This window comes from Danio rerio, chromosome 4, assembly GCF_049306965.1.
Source record: "Danio rerio strain Tuebingen ecotype United States chromosome 4, GRCz12tu, whole genome shotgun sequence".
In the NCBI taxonomy this organism is placed as follows: domain Eukaryota; kingdom Metazoa; phylum Chordata; class Actinopteri; order Cypriniformes; family Danionidae; genus Danio; species Danio rerio.
The window spans coordinates 73,486,211-73,502,500 of NC_133179.1; the positions used below are offsets into that span (position 1 = coordinate 73,486,211).

General features: G+C 38.3%; 1 protein-coding gene across 20 annotated transcripts in view; it reads left to right on the forward strand.

Annotated features, from left to right (window-relative positions):
* Positions 1–3,724: 3,724 nt before the first annotated feature.
* LOC110439376 (protein NLRC3) overlaps positions 3,725–16,290 on the forward strand; it is a 16,045-nt gene continuing 3,479 nt past the window's right edge. For 2 of the 20 annotated variants that reach the window (XM_073948176.1, XM_073948191.1), the window contains exons 1-10: positions 3,725–4,205; positions 5,584–5,678; positions 5,846–5,965; positions 7,538–7,629; positions 8,721–8,843; positions 9,643–11,562; positions 12,769–12,942; positions 13,588–13,761; positions 13,864–14,037; positions 16,264–16,290. The exon at positions 16,264–16,290 is cut by the window's right edge and continues 147 nt beyond it. In XM_073948176.1, coding sequence (XP_073804277.1) covers positions 8,785–8,843; positions 9,643–11,562; positions 12,769–12,942; positions 13,588–13,761; positions 13,864–14,037; positions 16,264–16,290 — 2,528 coding nt within the window. In that variant the 5' untranslated portion in view covers positions 3,725–4,205; positions 5,584–5,678; positions 5,846–5,965; positions 7,538–7,629; positions 8,721–8,784. Of the gene's footprint in view, positions 4,206–4,439; positions 4,936–5,032; positions 5,399–5,506; positions 5,679–5,845; positions 5,966–7,537; positions 7,630–8,228; positions 8,317–8,720; positions 8,844–9,642; positions 11,563–12,768; positions 12,943–13,587; positions 13,762–13,863; positions 14,038–16,263 lie in introns of those variants that run through there. The other 18 variants (XM_073948173.1, XM_073948175.1, XM_073948187.1 and 15 more) reach the window with 17 other exon arrangements.

Genomic DNA, 16,290 nt, shown 5'->3' on the forward strand with positions numbered 1-16,290 from the left:
TGAAGCTGCCCAAATGGTGCGGTTCAATGGTTTTATGGTTCTTTTAAAAGAAAAGAGAAGCCATGCAAAGGCTCACATTACTGGCGCAGTAAAGCTGCCATAAAATGGTGCCTGTCAGCGGTTCACAAGATGCTAAACTCAGAGGAGAAGAGGCCTTTGCTCTCGCTAGCTTCTGGCCGTGTGGACAAGCGAAAGACGATATGTCTGGTGCCCGGCTGTCGGAGGACGCAGGCCTGGCTAGACAGGCACCTGAAGCAGCACGCAGAGTTCTCTGCCTCGGCCTAAAAGGAGGCCATGCGGAAAGCAAAGTGCTGGAAGGTGGCCCAGGAACATCGGTGGCTGCAGACCACTCAACCAGCGGTTTCTGTAGTGTCTCGGCTAGGACTATCAGAAGAGGACCAGGAACGAGATGACCCCAAAGCCAAGTGCTACATGCGCATCCAGGCCCAGTTGTCAGACCTAAGCATACAGGTAGAAGGGGTGAGGTCTACCATGGGTGAAGTCACGCGTCAAAATAACAAGACGTCCAAGCTGACAAGGATCAATGTGTTCCTTGGATACATGGTGAAGGGCATCCCGATCACATTTAATCTGTTTTTAATCATTTTTATTAACTGTTTTTATTTTATTTTACTTGTCTTTTTTTATTCCTGTTTACATAAAGCACTTAGAATTGCCAGGGCGTATGAAATGTGCCATAGAAATAAACTTGCCTTGCCTAAGTTACCATCATCTTCATAATTTCTTGACTCCAAACCCATTCTTGAAAATCCCAGCATAGACCTTCAATAGTCATTTTCTTCATCGGGAGATCGAGCCATTTTGCAGCTCAACAAAAGCACTTATCCTGTGTGAGCTCTGAGCTAAATCTGCGTCATAGCTAAAACAGTTTCAATTCTTTTTCTCACCCCCATGACGAGAGTAATCATGTATGACATTAGACACACTGTGCTGAAAGTGGTATTGCCTGTTATGAAGCTCCAGTGGCCATGTCCAATCATAGACATAAAGTCATGTCATCGGCAGGGGTGAAATAATGCAATAATAACAAACGCAATAATACACAGCAAAGCTTTTTTACTGAACTTATTAGACACTCAAAGTCTCTCAAAATCCTGGGAACTATCCGGGAATTGATAAAGCTATTGACAAGGATCATTCCTGATTTACATTTCACATGTTCTGATTAAATGAAAAATATTTCATCACAATATACGATATATCACAATATCAACAAACTTTTTACAAGTTACTTTATTAGGAGTAATTAATATATATATATATATATATATATATATATATATATATATATATATATATATATATATATATATATATTATTTAAATCTGGTTGTTCAAACTACTTATCAAAATAAGCCAAATCAACACAATTCTTGTTTTTAAGCTATTAAATTAAATTGGCAAAAACATTTAGGTTAACTTTATTGATTTGTGTTGAGTCAACATAAAGGAATTGTGTGGAATGCAGTATATTTTATCATGTTGTTGAATATAAATGCTTTTGTAAACAAATATTTCAAGAAACAATTGAAACATTACAATGAGGTGTCATTAGTGAATGTTAGTTAATGCATTCAAATCAGCAGTTACCACCCTGTAAAGCCCAATAAGTTAATGTAACTCAAACCATTTGAGGAAACCAATTGCAACAAACTAAGTTCAAAAACTAATCCTAATGAGTACTGTGAACTTAATCCATTTGAGTAAACGAAGCAATTTGAGCACAGTAAAACCCAATAAATGAAGAGAACTCAAACCAACTGAGTACTGAAAACCCAATAAGTTAAAGCAACTCAAACCGCTTAAGGAAACCGACAGTAAATGAACTAATGATAACGATTTGAACCTTTTTGTACAGTCAGTGTTAATGAAGGGGTCTATAAGGGGTCATTGACTTCATGGTAGACCAGATAAACATGAAAAGTTGAAACATATTAAATCTCTAGTCTGTATATTCTTAAAAAGACTGTAACAGTTTAAACATACATAATTACTCAATCTGTCCCCCCTCCCTTGATAACAATATCACACATACATGTTCATAATCACGATATATGTTGTATTATTGAACATTAGCACATGTCCAGCAGTATTAAAAGAAAAACAATATATTCATAACTCAGGTTTAGGATTCCTAATTGTCATAATACATACTCAGGGACAGCGGGAGAATAAAATATGTTTATTAAAGATGTTTATTAAAGAAAAAAATGAAACTTGTTATAGTACTTACGCATTTATTGATTTGATTTCTTCCATTGTCCTCACTTGTAAGGGGGTTTGGATGACGGCATCAGCTGATAGATAATACAATTTAATGTAATCATGAAGACACCAACATGAAAAGAGAAGAGCTCAGATCCTGACATTAAGAAGAACACAGGCAGACAGCAGCACAAAAGCATACAATTCGTCACAAGGTGAACAAAGTTAGTGCAAACAATAAGTAAGGGTGTACTTTTTTATACATATTGAAGAAAGATGACGTTTTTTAAGCAACCATACACTTGGGAACAGTCGAGAAACCAATCAATTAAGAAAAAATACAAACTGACTACAAAATGACACACCAGACAGGAAGTGAACTAAGAGTTCACATACAAGACAAGGACCATGAACATATATAACTAAATAAATAAATAATAAATGTGTGTAATCTGCCATTTTTGCACTATTTCTAAATGCTGCATATATGACATTTTAATATATGTAATATCCAAATATGAACTTGTATATATTTCCACATATATTTCTACATTGTCATGATTATTATACACTTTCGTACAAACTATAGGCAATATTCAGCTGTTTTTAACAAGACAAAACACAAGTCTGTGCTAGAGCAGTTCAGAAACTTGCATCAATTCAAATGTGCGGATCGATTGTGTTCAAGAAATGCAAAGACCAGAGAGTGCTTTTAGTCACGTTCCCACAGAAAGCCCTTTACAAAAATAATGTAGACGCTGCCATCTGCTGGAACAAGAGTGATTTACTGTGTGTTTTCTTGATAAACTACATCCAAAACAACTGCATAAAAACCTGTAAGTAAATTAATGTACTACTAAACATCATGTCGGAGCATATACATGCTGCTGTGGTCCTTTATGGAAAGTAGGAGCTGTGCTGGATCACCTTTATTTAATCACAATAATTAAACAAAGAAAAACCAGGATCCTCCCTTCGCTATAATTCTTAGCTAGAGTTTAGTTAAATGATCGTCTTTATAATGTATTTTACAAAATAATTAATTAGATTCCTTCTTCACCACACAGGGTAACTTTGATGAGTTCTGGAAAATGAAATCAATGTCCACTCCAGTAAAGAAAAGTAATAAAATACACGTTTATTAATAAAATAAAATCCAGTGGAAAAGTAGAATAAACAAAAAACCAATAACAGAAACAAAATCCTTACTTTATGCTCCGTTGAGGATAAAGGGCAACCAACCTCAGTGTAGAGAAGTCAGAAAGCGCAAAGCTGGTCAGAGCGGCTCAGCTTTAATACACTCAGAATCAGGTCATGCACATAACCACACCTCATATATCAGTGAGGACTTGACATATTCAATACAAGTACCCAAACACTATTTTGGGTTTTACCTGCTACATCAAACACTAACTATATTCTTCCAGCCGAGCTACAGTAGGTGGCGTTATCAACTTTACTACTCTGCTCTCTAACTCAACATACTGCCAGAAGAAGAAGAAGAAGAAGAAGGAAGATATACGTGGCGTATTTACTGTGCTCCGTGTCCAGTGTTTATGTAAAAAAGCCATTGTTCAGTTTATGCACATTTAAAATAGGTGTTGTATGAAGATTATTTTATATCTCATTTAGAAGAAAAGGTGTGGCATATTTAGTGAGTCGCGCCACCGCGAATCAGTTCAGTTAGGAATCAACCAAATCAAGCAAGCGTTCGCGAATCAGTTCAGTTCAAGTCAACCGAATGATAAAAACGAAAGTGAATCAGTTCAGGAATGGCGATGTGAAAGCGGAGGTCCTACAATCTCATCTTTTACGGCGTAAAACAGTAAACTATCCACTCGTTCTGTAGCACCTTCACTTTGTGAACTGCAGAAGGGTGTATGATAATCTGGATTGACAGCGGATGGTTTTTAATAACGCTTATAGACGGTGCCGAAGTCTCGCTCGTGACGATCCTTGCAAGTGCGTCAATGAAAAACGTGAGTTTCACTCGACAGTACATTATATTATATTAATATGATTGTCAGTTACTTGTGTTTAATTGATGTACAACTGCTGCATTGTTGATTGTTATGTTTGAGTATATAATTGCCCACATTACTACTATCTACATTCATATTGTATGGATATGACTCAGCACATTTATAGTGCTAGTGGTGTCCATCATACGATGATTCCAATTATTACTGATCACATTAATTTGTTCATTATAGAACCACACATGTGCAAGAGTCGTATGAAGCAGTATCATAATTATTCAGCAACATTTAGTACCGGCTGGAATTTTTGCCCTTCTCATCGCGGGAGGATTCATTGTGCACCAACGGCCCTGAGACTGTAGCTAAAAGACCAGCTTCATTCAACCTCCTGGTATCTGAACGTGTAGAAAGGACTTTTTATAATAGTTTTCTTTATTATTGATTTGTAAGCAATCAGCATTATTCTTTCATACTATTGTGAACCTTTTTATTTCATTATTATTTGCTCAGGCCTACGCTTTTTTGATGTATGTTTTTGTTCATTTAAATAATATTTTTATTTGAGAATTAATATATCCTATTTGAGTAAACACCTACAATTTAGTACGTCTGTGTTTTTTTCTTTCATGGTTATTGGACATTAATAGTGTTAATATACATACTGAGACGATTGGCACCGTAACAGTTACCAGTGCAACCCAGTTCTTCATAACAGTTTATACTGCTTCAGGTAAAGTCACTTAACTAAACCCCTACATGTCTTTTGATTAAAAGTAACTGCCTGCATTTCCTTTGGGATCCTGTATGTCTATATCTGCTCTGTTTAGGGTGTTTGTGGCGGATGTTTTTCACTGAACTCGTGACGCAGTTGTGCTGAAATCTGTAATCAGAGTCGCTGTACAGTGAATTAAAGTTCTCCAATCAACATGTTTGCTCAATCTTAGCATTAAAACATCATTTACTGCGCCACTCGACGAGGATCGCTTGATTTTCGATCGTTTGTTCGCGCAACCAAGGCGTTCCCGAGTTAATATTTTACTGAACAGCGCCCCCTGGCCACAGTATTCGGCACTTCACCGCCCTTCATAAACGAAAGTGAAAGGGCTTCATTGTTGTGTCGCCATTTTAAACAGACAGAATCCAGCATTTACAACGCAGAACAACTTTAAATCTTTAATGTCTTCACAAAACATGTAAGGTTATATATATATATATATATAATTTTATCATAATCAAATGAATAATGACTGTACGGTTTTTCTTTTGTTTACTCGTGTCGATCTTCGGATTTCGTTTCACAGCTGCTGATCTATTCCTGCTGAATTCAGCTCAATGATGAAGGCTGATCAATGACTGCACATCTGTGATTGTTTCTCAGTGTCTGCTATAGTTTCTACTGGACATCACACTCTACACATCCATCATGGAGGACACACACACTTCTGGAGATCAGGATTTGTCTACAGGACACAGGTATTAGACCAACACATTACATTTATTACTTCGATTGTAACAAAAAAGATACTTGATAGTTATTTGTGGGTAATTTTGTCTATGATAACGTAACGCAAGAGTTTTTGTACTAATATAAATTAAATGATATAAAATGCAGCGCTGAACTTTAATCTGAACTGTTTTAGATCATATAAGAGGAGGAGAGCAGAAGCAGAGCCCAGCTGTGTGTCTCTGAAGAGTGACGCGTCTATTGATAATAAAAGAACTAATTTTAGGAGTGAACACACACCACCTGCTGTCCTCAGGTAGATCATGTCTATTAGATCTGCAACTAATGATTATTCCCATAATAAATGAGTCAAGTGATTTTTTTCATTTATTTGAGATTAAAAGGTGAGATGTTGTATCTGAGCTCTGCAGGATAGTGTCTCTCCAGGGTTGAAGATCTCCTGCCATAAAGGGCTTTTCCTGCACACTTTCCCCTGCTGTTTCTGTGCTGTACTGATCAGCCATTCCTCTGATCTGAGTCTGTTTTCACTGAAGCGCAGTCATCATCATGTTGTGTTGGCCTCATAGATGCTGCTGATCAACACATTTGGTTTCTAGAATTGATATTTCTCGAGTTCTCCTGCTCATTCAGTCATGATAGATGATGGTAAATGAACTTGTCTTGCTGTCCTCAAAGTCTGGACTGGAGCTCTGCAGACAAACCCCCGATGAGTGACCTTCTGAAGACTGAGTGATGAGGAGGAGGATAAGGGGAGCTGCTGGAGGCGGGAATAACAGTCAGCTGACACAGTGCAGTTTATACTGCTGCTTATATAGTCATGTGATGATGATTGACACGCCTGCATGATTAAGCTCCTCCCACACCACTTTACATAAATAAACATGATCACTCCATAAACAATTTAAATAATAACCTTTTATATTAAATCTTGAATTTAAAATGCATTTAGCAGTTTTGTATACGCTATTATTTTTAAGATGAGCTTATAAATTGTTATAAACTGTTACAAAACAAAGTCACACTTTATTTGTGCCTCAGATTCACTGTCAAAAATAAATAAGCACTAAATATAAATGCATGTATATAAAATAAAGATGTCACTCTGTGAAAAGGTATTTATTTTAATTTAACAGCCGAAATGCAAAACAGACTTTGATTTTAACTTACACTGGGAAAAATGCTTTAGAAAAAGCCACAGTAAAAAAAGCAAACCAGTTTACAGCAGGACAAAATGTTTTCATTATTAAAAAACCATAACAATGAAAACAAAACTTTCTTATATTATAATGAATTGAAATTATATGTTGTAGATATTTTGGTCAGTTTTAATGCATTAATGCAGGCAATTTAAAGCTGGACCGACTGACGCAATAGACATGATGTATGTCGCGTTTGTTTAATCTATTATGCATGCGAAAACTTACTTGTAAACCAAATATGTTGCCGGATTCTTTCATGGGCATGAGAGATAAAGTGCTTATGAAGTGCTTCGTCGGCCTCTGGTCGTTAACCGATGCAGAGCCGACGTTTGATGAGCTGGAACAATAGAACACACGACCGAATGAACATGCGTATGTTTGGCTGACCATATATAGATGTTAGAATTAAAGGGGCCGACGTGTTGACCTTCAGCCGACATCGGCCCAACATATGTGTGCTGTCTGGGGATATTATATTTACTCTCTGTTAGTTGTGTTTTTAATCTGTCTGAATATTTAACACACTCAGTCAGCAAGATTGTGTACAATCATCATGAAAAGTATCATGAAGTGCTGTTTAAACAGTGTTTTAATGATGAAATGTTGAGTAAATCTGCTGTGTTGACTCCAGTGTGTGCAGCGCTGAACTTTAATCTTCTCTGTTTTAGTTCAGTTCATCAGAAGAGAGCAGAAGCAGAGCCCAGCTGTGTGTCTATGTGTGTCTAACATTTAAGAGTGAAAACACAGGAGCTGCTGTCAGGTAGATCATCTCTTTAATATCTGCAACTGATGAGTATTTTCATAATAAATGAATCAGGTAATTAGTGTTGTGGATCTGTTGGGTTTCAGATGTTAGATGTTGTATCTGAGCTCTGCAGGATAGTGCTTGAAGATCTCCGCTTTACACTTCAGGCCACAATTGATGGTGTTAACAAACCAATCAGCGCTTTATTAATAGTTAGTGAGGTAGAAGGTGGGTTTAGGTTTTGGGTAAGGTTAGGGATCCACAATAAGATCATACTGTATGACTACTAATGAGCAGTTCATATGTTCACATTCCACAGATAATAAGCCGGTAGTTAATAGTATGAATTGTGAGCTAAACTAAAGTGTTCCCGATCTCCTGCCATAAAGGGCTTTTCCTGCACACTTTCCCCTGCTGTTTCTGTGCTGTACTGATCAGCCATTCCTCTGATCTGAGTCTGTTTTCACTGAAGCGCAGTCATCATCATGTTGTGTTGGCCTCATAGATGCTGCTGATCAACACATTTGGGTTCTAGAATTGATATTTCTCGAGTTCTCCTGCTCATTCAGTCATGATAGATGATGGTAAATGAACTTGTCTTGCTGTCCTCAAAGTCTGGACTGGAGCTCTGCAGACAAACCCCCGATGAGTGACCTTCTGAAGACTGAGTGATGAGGAGGAGGATAAGGGGAGCTGCTGGAGGTGGGAATAACAGTCAGCTGACACAGTGCAGTTTATACTGCTGCTTATATAGTCATGTGATGATGATTGACACACCTAAATTATTAAGCTCCTCCCACACCTACACTGTCAGCTTCATTCAGTGATTCTGATGATGAGTTGATTCAGCCCTGATCTGCTCTAATAGTGCTGAGTTTCTCTTATGTCTTTGTTCTAGAAGTGCTCATTGATCTGTGTTTGCTGATATATTTATCTCTGTCTGATCTTTTAACTCATTTAACACATCCAGACAGTTTCTGTTCAGATATAAAGGAAATGAATGTATGAAGTGCTGCTTCAGGAGTTTATTTAAATGAAGAATGAGTAATTTCTGCTGTGTTGAGTCCAGTGTGTGCAGCGCTGAACTTTAATCTCCTCTGTTTCAGCTCACAGAAGAGGAGGAGAGCAGAAGCAGAGCCCAGCTGTGTGTCTCTGAAGAGTGACCGGTCTATGGATGACCCAAAAACTAATTTTTGGAGTGAACACACACCACCTGTTATTGTCGTCAGGTAGATCATCTGCACACACACCTGACTATACTGCAGCATTTATATGATCATGTGTTTTCTAGAAGAGATCAGACATTATTAGACTTTATTCTCTCAGTCCACTGAAGACATTCTCCTCAACACAAGAGACTTTTACACTCAGTGTCAGCTCATGCTCATTTGATCAACAGTAGAGGATTATTAGAGCGTTAGTTCAGCGCTGCTTTCACACAATCATCACTGTTAAAGCGCTGCAGAAATACAGATGAGTCAGTAGAGGAAGGACACTTGTGTTATGACATGAGTTCTGGACAGTCAGATGTCTGAAGTGGAGGATGTAGATGAAGTGATGCAGTGTTTATATTCTGATACACACACAACTACTGGACAATGATGAGGAGTGGACATTACTGATTGATTACAGTGAGCGATAATAGACACATGATCGAACACTAAATGATCGAACACTAAATAATGATTTTTGATCAGCTCACAAGTCTTCCATCAAGAAAAAAAATGCTAATAATGATGAATATTACAGAATATCTCCTATCAGAATGACCAGCTCGGACCAATCAGTATCAGTCTTGTAATAAAAGTTGATAATAACTTTAACTGGTAAGATCTAAGAGATCAACCTGCTCAGCTCTGTACAAAATATATAGCCACTGGCAAGAATATTCAACACTACTACTACTTATAAGTAATAACAGAGTGTTTAACAGGTGAAACGCACATCGAGAGAAACACACACTCTGCTTTGCTACAGGATCTTTACACTCACACTTATTGACTCTTTGTGTTGTTGTTGTTTCTGCAGTGTGGATGGAGATGATCAGACTGGAGACCTGCAGCAGGATTCACTCCAACCAGAACATGATGAACTTCAGAGAGTCAAAGAGCAGCACAAAACCAGCATGAAGAACAAGTATGAGAGATTATTTGAGGGAATCAACCATGGAGAGACTCAAACCCTCCTGAACAGCATCTACACACAGCTCTACATCATAGAAGGAGAGAGTGAAGGAGTGAATGAAGAACATGAGGTTTTACAGATGGAGAAAAGAGCCAGAACAAAACCCTCACAACACACTCCAGTCTACTGCAATGACATCTTTAAAGCCTCAGCTGGAGCAGGACATGAGGAGAAGATCAAGAAGGAGAAAGCCCAGATCAAGACTGTTCTCACTAAAGGCATCGCTGGAATCGGGAAAACCGTCTCTGTGCAGAAGTTCATTGTGGACTGGGCCGAGGGAAAAGACCATCAGGATGTAGATTTCATGTTTGTGCTTCCATTTCGAGAGCTGAACTTGATCAGAGATCATCAGTACAGTCTTCACAGACTTCTGCTGGACTTTCATCCTGAACTTGAAGATCTGGAGCCCAAGATTTATGAGCAGTGTAGAGTTGTGTTCATCTTTGATGGTCTGGATGAAAGCAGAATCACACTCAACTTTTCAGATGAGGAGAAAGTTTGTGCTGTGACTGAATCTTCATCAGTGGCTGTGTTGATGCGGAGCCTCCTGAAAGGAGATCTGCTTCCCTCTGCTGTCATCTGGATCACCTCCAGACCAGCAGCGGCCCATCAGATCCCCTCCAGACACATCAAGCGTCTGACAGAGATTCAGGGATTCACTGAGCCTCAGAAGGAGGAATATTTCAGGAAGAGAATCAGCGACGAGCATCAAGCCAGCAGAATCATCTCCCACATCAGAAGAGCAAGAAGCCTCCAGATCATGTGCCACATACCCGTCTTCTGCTGGATCTCCTCCACTGTGCTTCAGAAGCTCCTGGAAGAAGATGTGAGTGCAGAAATCCCTCAAACTCTGACTGAAATGTACATCCACTTCCTGCTGATTCAGATCAACATGAGGAAGCAGAAGTATGAAGAGAGAGATCCAGAGAAACTCCTGCAGTCCAACAGAGGAGTGATCCTCAAACTTGCTGAAGTGGCTTTCAGACAGCTGATGAAGGGCAATGTGATGTTCTATGAGGAGGACCTGATTGAGAGCGGCATAGACGTCACTGACGCCTCGGTGTATTCTGGGATCTGCACTGAGATCTTCAAGGAGGAATCTGTGATTCATCAGAGGAAAGTCTACAGCTTCATCCATCTCAGCTTTCAGGAGTTTCTGGCTGCTTTATTTGTGTTTTACTGCCATTTAACAGAGAACAGAGAACCGCTGAGGGAGATTTATGATGAAGAATATTCAGATGATGAAGAATATGAATATTCATATGATCAATATCTACAGTCCAGCTCTGAGAAGTCTCTGTATGATCTGCTCAGTTCAGCAGTAGATAAAGCTGTCAGGAGTAGTAATGGTCATCTGGATCTGTTCCTGCGGTTCCTGCTGGGCGTCTCACTGGAGTCCAATCAGAGACTCTTCCAGGATCTGCTGACACACACAGAGGAGAGCTCAGAGAACATCAGAGAAATCACACAGGACATTAAAGACAAGATCAAGAGAGATAACCGTCTCTCAGCTGAAAGATCCATCAATCTGTTCCTCTGTCTGCTGGAGAGTAAAGATCAGACTCTGGCCAGAGAGATTCAGGAGTTTGTGAAATCAGACAAACACTCAGAGGAGAGACTCTCTCCTGCTCACTGCTCAACAATCTCCTACATGATTGAGATGTCAGAGGAGCGGCTGGATGAGTTAGACTTTAATAAATTCAACACATCAGCTGAGGGAAGACGGAGACTGACAGCAGCTGTGAGAAACTGCAGAAGAGCTCTGTGAGTATTCATTGATTGATCACAGAAGACACACATCAGTCTGCACTGAAGACTCAGATCAGTTTAGTGAATCACTGCCCTGCTTTAACAGAAAATCTTTAGCTGGCCATATCGTCCCCCTGTGAGATCGCTGATACACCATATTACTGCATGGGGACGCGGCGGCAGTGTTCTGTTTCCTTATTTGCTCATTTATTTCAGCATTTCTAAACGTATTTAACAAACTTTTCTTGACTTTTTACTCACACAAACAACATTTGTACTTATTTAATAATCTACTTCATTTGCTTTACAGTTTATCCTGGAAAATAACTCAAATCCCTGTAAATCCCTGTGCTCCTGCAGCTGAATAGGACATTTGTTGATGTGTATTTGCTCAAATCTAACACAGTGTTGCTCTTGGATAATTGTGTTTGTTTTCTGATCAGAGAAATAGTGTAATTTTAGACACAGTATTGCCGTCTCGCCGCAGACATGCCTCTAATATTACATTTACTGTAGGCCTAAACACTAAACTTTACACTGAGCTCAGTAAAATGCTCTCTGATTAGTTATTAATAATCTGTTCAATAATTCAGTACAGTCATATGAATGGGGAAATACAGGTTTAGTTTAATGTAGATTCAATCAATAAAAAAATAAAAAGATATTTCTAAATGAATTAAACAGGCTTGTTCTGAGGCATGAGGGTGGTATGAGGGCCCGATGTCCACAGGTAAGGGTTGCAGCCCAACACCATGGTACAACACCATGAGGTAGCCTGACTGCCATTAGGTACTGAGATGAGATCCTCAGACCCTTGTGAGACCATGTACGGTCTGGTTGACCCTGGATTCCTCCTAATGCAAGACAATGCTGGACCTCATGTGTCTGGAGTGTGTCAGCAATTCCTGCAGTTCACTACAGCTTTGAGTGTGACTCCTAATCCAGTCCTCCATGGGTTAATACATTTGATTTCCAGTGATCATGTCTGTGTGATTTTGTTGTCAGCACATTCAACTGTGTAAAGAACAAAGTATTTAATAAGAATATTTCATTCAGATCTAGGATGTGTTATTTTAGTGTTCCCTTTATTGTTTGAGCAGTATATATATATATATATAGTTTATTTCCAGTGTTGCTTTTATCACTGTAGACTGAACTCATGAACACTCGACACTGCTCATTTCTCACTGCTGATTGTGTTGCTGTTTGTCCTCTACACAGGCTACAGGGCTGTAATCTCACTGTTCAGTGCTGTGAGAGTTTGTCTTCAGCTCTACAATCCTCAAACTGTGTGCTGAGAGAGCTGGACCTGAGTAACAATGACCTGCAGGATTCAGGAGTGAAGCTTCTCTCTGATGGACTGAAGAGTCAACACTGTAAACTGGAGACACTGAGGTAAATGATTCTCCACTCTACAACATTAAAAGTGTTTTGATTGAGATGGAAATGTCCAGATATATTTAAGAGCATTAGTGGAGAAACTGCAAAATGCTGCTTCTCAAATGAAAGTTGCTCTTTTTCTTAATCAGTTCAGGAAATCAGTGTATTTTAATGATTATTTTATTTAATTACCTCTAAATCTTTATTTATATTTTATATTTTTAATGATCATATTTATAGTTTATTTTTAAATTGGTTTATTGGAAAGATATATTTAGGAATTTGTCAGATGTTTTGGTCATTCTGACAAAAAAAAAAAAAAATTAAAAGAGAAGCAATGTGGATGAGGTCTGATGAGGTTTCTGGACCCGGCAGCAGGTTTGACAGGCTCTGGTCATTTGCATTTTGCAGGTTCATAAATATATAAAGTCTCGTGTTCCTCTTATCTAAACTAACATTTTGCATTTATTTACATTAAACATGTTCAGGAATATATTGGATGACATTTAATATTCAGTTTTATTAAATAACAATAGTCAATAATTCTAATTTACACAAATTCCAATAGTTTTGTTATATTATTAAACTCATAGTTTGTTTTTACATCAGATGAATGACTGAAATCACACTGTTAATGTAATCTGTGTTCTTCTTTCTCAGATTGGCCGCATGTAATCTCACTGTTCAGTGCTGTGAGAGTTTGTCTTCAGCTCTACAATCCTCAAACTGTGTGCTGAGAGAGCTGGACCTGAGTAACAATGACCTGCAGGATTCAGGAGTGAAGAAGCTCTCTGATGGACTGAAGAGTCAACACTGTAAACTGGACACACTGAGGTCTGAGTTTAAACACCTGTCTGATGTAACAAAACAAAAAAAATCAATCAATCAGATCACATTAACAGTGTGTTTTTAGTAATGTGTGTTCTTCTTGCTCAGATTGGTCATGTGTAATCTCACTGTTCAGTGCTGTGAGAGTTTGTCTTCAGCTCTACAATCCTCAAACTGTGTGCTGAGAGAGCTGGAGCTGAATAACAATGACCTGCAGGATTCAGGAGTGAAGCTTCTCTCTGATGGACTGAAGAGTCAACACTGTAAACTGGACACACTGAGGTAAATGATTCTCCACTCTACAATAACTACAGTCAGACAGTTTCATATTAGAGCTCTTCATGCTTGAACATGTTAACCCTGGGTGATACTAAACCCCAGATGACAGGAATTCTGGTTTATCAGTGATTGTGTTTCACACTGCTCATACTATACCTGTAGTTAACCCTCAGGGGTCTGAGGTGATTTTGGCCCCTGAGATGTTTTGACATGCCCTGACATCTGTTTTGTAGAAATAAATATTATGTGTGGTTAGTGGGTTTTAGAGAAACAAATGTAGCTGAAATACGAATCTAAAACCAGACTGAATGTGCCTGAACAAGAGTTTAGAGTAAGCAGTCTTGTAGACTAGAATATTTACTGCACAATTATGTGAAATTATTCTGTTCTCTCATTCAGAGAAAACATTACAATGATCTACATTTTGTTAAGTGTGTTTTGGGTGATCTCAGCTGTATGTGTGAGTGACAATGCTCATGAATAATTCACACCTGAGAGACAACAGACACTCCCCCACTCACCCATCAAGGGCAGTGTACAGCAATGTCCATCTGCAGAAGCTAGCCCAAACTCAATGCTTGTTGTGTTACTGCTGTGTGACCATGTAAACACTCTGGGTGAACAATATACAGTGCTCAGCATATATAAGTACAGCCCTCACTAATCTCTCTTTTACATTCATAGTTTAATAGGAAGCTCTACAGTATTATATTTGTGCATATACAATAGATTAGCCAAATCTGGAGCTCATCTAACAAAATAACTCATGATAACGGTCCAAAAACTACTACAGACAAATGTATGTGTTATAGAAAAATATTAAATACAAAATTAAACAGAGGAAAAATCAAGAGAAGCAAAACAATAAAAAAGGTGAAATTTTGTAGGGTTTTTGCAATATTTATTTTAATTGTATTATGTTATATATTATTATTATTATTATGTTATTATATTGTATTATCTTTCAATTTCGAAATGTGTTTTGCTGACTATATGATTGTCATAAATAAATCAGTTTAATAAATGTGTTCTGTTTAAATGCAGCAGAATACACTGCCTATATTGACTGAGAAATGGAGGAAAGTCTTGGTTTTCAGAATGGGCTGTCCTCCATTATGCTGAGCGCTGTATGTGACTTATACAGCCGCACATATAATATATATTTGAAATGGTGTAAAACGTGTTCGCCAAACTCTCTTGTGCATTAATCCAGCATTTAATAATCATTTCTGAATGAGTCTGAGACACTGAAGTAGAGGAATGACAAACGCTTTAAACACAAGAATAAATCAGATTTAAACATGAAAAACAATTACTGTAAATCTAAATCATATTTGAAGAGCTTTAATATAGATTTCACTAATAGTTGCAGTCTCAGTTCACTGTTTGAAAATTTACCAGGTTGTGTCTGTCTGTGGGTGTCGACATTCAACATTTCTGTGTGAAAGTGAAGCGCAGCGAGAACACAAATAAACATTATAGCAGTGTTAATCCTGTTTCAGAGCAGAACAGTGGATCTGGAGGTGTGAAAGCAGCAGAGTTAAACGCTAAAGTCAAGCTGTTTTGTGTCCTGCTGAAGGTTTGAGCTGCTCTCATGTTTGTGCAGTTTCAGTTTCTTGAAAACAAATAAAAGTCTCATGATAAAGTGTGTGAAATAATCCTGATTACTCGCTCATCTAAAACAATATCTGCTAAAGGCTGAATGTGAAGGAGAGTCAGCAGTCATGAATATTGATCAGCTGTTTCTCTCCTGACAGAATAAAAGTCCCCTAATGGAGCATCAGTGTGAACGTGACTGTGGGTCAGGTGATGAACACATGAAGAGAGCGGCTTTGTGTTTGTCTGAGCTCATTTTGTTTTAGTCCACAACAGAATCACAATATAAATGATGAAATCAGCTCATTTCCTGTTGTGTTTTATACATGACTTTAAGAGGATCTTCTGAGCTCAAGTGTGTCTTCTTCCTCCTCACAGCAGACTTTACAGCTTGATGTGGTGTATTATGAACAATGTCTTTGCTCTGTACACGTCTACAGATGATGTCGAGTCCTTGTTGAATGTGTGAGTGTGTGTGTGTGTTTGCTGATGTGATCAATAAGGAGAGCTGATCAGGATGTGTGTGTTCATCACTGCTGTTGACATGAGCAGAAACAGCAGTCAGCATCTTCACAACACAAAGAGATGTGTGATTGTCCAACTGTGTGATGTGGACTATTGCTGTGTTTGTAGATTGTCTGGCTGTATGGTGACAGAGGA